We start from the raw sequence: 5656 nt of genomic DNA, 5'->3' as shown, positions 1-5656 counted from the left end.
TCTCTGTTGGTGTTTTCCCCTAGAATCTATATTTATGTTTTATAAATGCAATTGAATTAAAGATTAATATTTATTCTGGATTCTTGGATTCTGAAGTAGACCAAATAATCTGTTCCTTTCCTTCACTGTACATGTCACATATAAATATAAAATTATCTTTTAATTTATATAATTTTATAAAATTGTATAATTTAATCTTGTTAATGTTCTTCTTCCCCTTTAAAGGGTAACCTCCATGAAGTAGGGTCCTTCTTTGTTTATTTTACAGTTATATTTCATTTTACCTATCAGTTTCTTGACATTCAATAATTGTTGAAGAACTAAATATTGAAGATACTGCCTTTATTTTCATGCAATGTTTTAAAAAACAGCTCTGTAATTTTCTCTCTTTATTTTTTAATGAGACAAGATCCCATTAGACCTGTCATATAGTAACGTTGCCTGTGGGTGATTTTTCCAAATTTCTGCTTTTTTGATTAATGAATCCTTCTTAGGTCTACAGTTTGACAACAGGTTAATATCTATAACTTCCCATGTAATTCTCAGATTCCAGCAAGCATTTGTGGGGTGTGTCTTTGGTATACTCAGGGATATTGTCTCCTATCATATGGATTGGTTTTTTGTGTCTCTTTATCAAGAGTTCTATGTAAATTTTTAAAAATAATTTTGTTTATTTATTTTTGGTTGTGCTGGGTCTCCATCGCTGCATAGGCTTTTCTCTGGCTGTGGAGTGTGGGGGCTGTTCTCTAGGTGCGGTGTGCAGGTTTCTCATCGCAGTGGCTTCTCTTGTTATGGAGCGTGGGTTCTAGGCTGCACGGGCGTCAGTAGCTGTGGCACGTGGGCTCAGTAGTCGCAGCTCCGGGCTCTAGAGCACAGGCTCAGCTAGTTGTGGCTTGGGGGCTTTGTTGCTCCACTGCACGTGAGATCTTCCTGGATCGGGGTAGAACCTGTGTCTCCTGCATTAGCAGGCAGATTCTTTACCACTGAGCCACCAGGGGAGCCCTATGGGGACTTTTTTAAAGGGGAGATCCAGGCTTGTACCACAAATATTTAGAACCAGAATCTTGGGTGGGTGTATGATTGTGATTTCTTTAAAAACATGTTTCACAGGTGATTTTAATGACCTCTAACTTTTTATCTTTTAGCCTGAGAATAAAACTACAGTTTTTAGCTTTTGTTATAAAAAGCTGTCATCACTAGCAAATGCAATGTTCAGATATTTGTTCTCCACTTCTTGTCCCACTTGTGGAGGTGTGAAAGATGTCTCTTTATGCACTAAACACACACACACAAAGTCAGGCATTTTGAGACAACTGGTAAATGATTCAGTGCAGACTCCATTTCTTATAGAGAGCAGACAAAGTGAAGACACACCTTTAAATGGGCTTTGCTTTCTCAAGTTAATGTCAGTGTTTCTTAATCCACTTCCATGGACCTGAAGAAAACTTAATGCAGCCTGTAATATGCTGACAATGGCAACTTGCAAATTTTCGATTAGCTCTATTTCTTCAGTAGTATTTTAATAAGAGGTTGGAAGAATATGCATCAAGGGTTGTGTGATAGTCAAACACAATTTCAAATTATAAAATAATAAGGTCTGAGAAGTATATAACTTAATTCACAAATGACAGATGTCATGATAGCATAAGCCCTCCGTTATAATAGACTTTAGGTTTGAATAACATGGTCCAAACTGGTTTATTTGTAAGGTATCGGGCTTTTCTCCATATTTAGACTATTAATTTCTGTCTTCCTTTTTCGCCTATACCTATTTTCTAGTCACTGGTTTTATTGTACTACAATCATCTGAACAAATATTTTTTTTCTGTTACATATTAATTATAACTTTCACCTTAAATTTGTATGGATCATGCATTCTAATCTTAACCACAAATGCAGAGTCATATGTTAACAATGAGTACTCCCATTTTTTTTCCCTTTGGTTTTGGCTCCATCATTAGTATAGAATGTGGAAATTGTCAGTGAAAAGACCAGGAACTACTCAAAAATAACATCCTACTCAATTAATACAATGTTAGTTGAAAACACAGCAGCAGAAAAAGAATTTTTTCTTCTCTAAATATGTGTTTCATGGTCCACTTTGGCATCATTAATTAATGGTCCTGAATTTGCTTCATTCACGGCTTTTGTTTCATTTTCTGATGCCTTAATATCTTTCCCTTGGTATTTTTTCTTCATAGCAAAAATCAATACAACGAATAAAACAAGGGCTGGGAATTTTAAGCCTGTAGTCAAGCCAAAGAAAGTATGTCTGCGAAAAGAGAAAAAAGAATCCATGTATAAAACACTTTACATTGCTGCTCTCCAGTATGCAGAAGACCTTAAAAAATGATGCTTGAAATCTTATGTAGAAATACTGAAGTAGCGATTCCAGTGATTCTTTTGATAGGAGCAGAAGCAGCCTGTGATTATTTTTAAAGGAATGTTAACCACAGAAGCCAAGATTGGTTCAAGATCTGCCCAAGTGCTATCCATAAAGTAAGGTGTGTTTGGAATGTTTAACTTTCTCAAAGACTGATTAGTTCATGTGTAATGAGAACAGATTATAAAGGAAATGAAGTGACTGTGAGATAATCGAATCCATTTAGATTGAACCAGGAGCCTATGTTTACCTTATGGGCTTATGGTCCACAAGATCCTTGTAGTCTACTGAAAATTTTTTTACAACAACTACATAAAATTACCTAGCGTGCACAATCTATTCCTGTGATTTTCAACTGGTTGAACATTAGAATCACCTGAGGAGATTTTAAAACCCTCATTCCCCGGGCCATACCCCCCAGACCAATTACATCAAAATTGCTGAAGATAGGACACATATATTAGCATTTTGAGGGGATTCCCTGGTGGTCCAGTGGTTGGGATTCTGTACTTTCACTGCTGAGGGTGTGGGTTCAATCCCTGTTTGGGGAGCTAAGATCCTAGCAAGCTGTGTGGTACAGCCAAAAAAAGAAAAAAAGAAATTAGTACTTTTAAAAGCTCCTCAGGTGATTATAATGAGCAAGAAAAATTGATGACCACTGACCTTGTAGGTTAGGAAGCTCTTGTCTCATAATGTTGTTAACTAAATGTTGACAAACTTTATGCAAAAGATACTTTGAACAGTTATTGGGTTTAACTGAAGGTGAATGGAATCAATTCTATAACTTTGAGCTATTTATAAACTTTATTAAATGGTGGCTATAATTATTAATACTGTTACTACACTGAAAATGATATCTCATTCTTTAGGAATTAACAGAGTCAAAGGAAAAAAATAAATGAAGTATATTTATGACAACTTACCCATATAACAAGGAATTATATAACCTGCAAGAGCCTTGCTTCCCATAGTTGTTGATGGACCACTTCATACAAGCTCTATCAATCAGAGCTCCAAAATATATAGGAGCTGGAATTCCTCCTGTAACATCAGATGAGAAGATGTCAATGGAGGAGAATGTTTCAAAGGAAACAGTGACATTCCACATTGATACATTTTGGATTATGTAGAAGTTGAAAATTTTGGAGGACTCATCCATTGATTTGGTCTAACTCTACTTAAGAATCAAGATTACTGGGACTTTCCTGGTGCTCCAGTGGTTAGGACTTCCCCTTGCAATGCAAGGTGTGAGGGTTTGATCCCTAATCAGGGAGCTAAGATTTCATATGCATTGTGGTCAAAAACTAAAACATAAAGTAGGAGAGATATTGTAACAAATTCAATAAAGCCTTACAAAAAAGCATAGTTATTTTTTTAAAAAAGATTCAAAATTATTAGGAATCTCCAAAGCTCAAATCACATACAATAGCAAAGGCATCTTTTATCTACCTTTACCATGCCAACACACATAGGGAAAAAACGAGATTACATGTCTTTACATTGTTCTTCTTGTAATACTAATTAACTTAAGCCTGGTTGGTAAAAAGCAGAAAACTGTCAGTAAAACACAGAAGTTATGTTGGTCATATGTAATTTTTTTCTTAGGCAAGGACAGCTGAAATAGAAGGACTAGAGATATAACTTCACAGGGAAAGTAAAAAGCTCTTTGCTCAAATGCAAAGACAGAAGCTGCAAAGACAGAAGATTTTTCAACTCGATTTTTAAGCAAAATTTAAGGTGAATGCTAGGTTTTACTGGTGGATCAGTGGTAAAGAATGCACCTGCCAATGCAGGAGATGCAGTTTCAATCCCTGGGTCTAGAAGATCTCCTGGAGGAGGACATGGCAACCCACTCCAGTATTCTTGCCAGGGAAATCCCATGGACAGAGGTGCCTGGCAAGCTACAGTCCAATGGGGTCACAAAAGAGTTGGATATGACTTAGCAACTAAATAGCAAACAACAACAAGGCTCCTGGTTGTGCTTATTTCTTGCCTTAGGGCTCCACTCCCATCATCTTGGAGTCATTAGAGCCCACAATCATGCATTTTTCCCTCTATTGATTGTGTTCATTTTTAATACCTCTTGAAACAGCCTGGGCTGTCCAAATTACAGACTCTGGTGCTAAATTTTGTTTCTGTTAATGTCCTGATCATAATGATGTCAAGGTCTTCAGTGGTCTGTTACCTAACCTAGTTTTTACTTGTAGTGTATGGTCTTGCAGTTTTTGAGGCTTTACAGGAGCACGCTTGTTGTCTTACAGCAAAGTGCCCATCTGCTCTTGTTATTGTTTAGTCACTAAGTCATGTCTGACTCTTTTGCAACCCCATGGACTGTAGCCTGCCAGGCTCCTCTGCCCAGGGATTTCCCAGGCAAGAATACTGGAGTGGGTTGCCATTTCCTTCTCCAGGGGATCTTCCCAACCCAGGGACTGAATCCATGTCTCCTGCTTGGCAGGCAGATTCTTTACCACTGAGCCACTTGTGAAGTCCATCTACTTTTACTGCTATTTTAATAAACTCTGAGATTTACCCTAGTTCTATGCATTGGTAATGTGACCAAAATTTTAGAGATATGCTGATTTTCAACTTCTATATTATTAGATAAAAATGATAGTGATTCATAGTTTACACTTTTGTGAAGTGAAGTCAATGTCACTAAGTCGTATATGACTCTCTGCGACCCCTTGGACTATAGATTCCATGGAATTTTCCAGGCCAGAATACTGGAGTGGGGAGCCTCTCCCTTCTCCAGGGGATCTTCCCAACCCAGGGATCGAACCCAGGTCTCCCACATTGCAGGCAGATTCTTTACCAGCTGAGCCACAAGGGAAGCACATTTACTTATAGTCAGTCTCAATTTGAGACTTCGAATGAGAAACCTCAGAATGTCAAGGAACTGGTGTCCGAGACAAATATACCTGATGAAAATTGGTACTGAGAAACCAGGATTAGGAATTCTCAGGTTTCACAAATCAAAGCCACCCTTTGTAAAATTAAAAATCAATTCAGTTCAGTCGCTCAGTCATGTCCGACTCTTTGTGATCCTATGGACTGTAGCACGCCAGGCCTGCCTGTCCATCACCAGCTCCTAGAGTTTACTCAAACTCATGTCCATTGAGTCAGTGATTCCATCTAATCATCTCATCCTCTGTCGTCCCCTTCTCCTCCTGCCTTCAATCTTTCCCAGCATCAGGGTCTTTTCCAATGAGTCAATTCTTCACATCAGGTGGCCAAAGTATTGGAATTTCAGCTTCAACATCAGTCCTTCTAATG

General features: G+C 37.8%; 1 protein-coding gene across 1 annotated transcript in view; it reads right to left on the bottom strand.

The window, feature by feature from the left end:
* Nucleotides 1–1317: 1317 nt before the first annotated feature.
* The window catches only part of LOC105000203 (solute carrier organic anion transporter family member 1B3-like), a 70849-nt gene continuing 66510 nt past the window's right edge, over nt 1318–5656 (bottom strand). Inside the window, exons 14-15 of the mRNA XM_010855931.1 lie at nt 3307–3424; nt 1318–2272 (exon numbers count right to left, since the gene is read on the bottom strand). Of these exons, the coding sequence (XP_010854233.1) occupies nt 2077–2272; nt 3307–3424 (314 nt within the window). The 3' untranslated portion in view covers nt 1318–2076. The remainder of the gene's footprint in view (nt 2273–3306; nt 3425–5656) is intronic.

This window comes from Bison bison, unplaced genomic scaffold, assembly GCF_000754665.1.
Source record: "Bison bison bison isolate TAMUID 2011002044 unplaced genomic scaffold, Bison_UMD1.0 scf7180017864370, whole genome shotgun sequence".
In the NCBI taxonomy this organism is placed as follows: domain Eukaryota; kingdom Metazoa; phylum Chordata; class Mammalia; order Artiodactyla; family Bovidae; genus Bison; species Bison bison.
The sequence above is the reverse complement of the archived record's forward strand: the minus strand, read 5'-3'. Positions and strand labels throughout refer to the sequence as shown.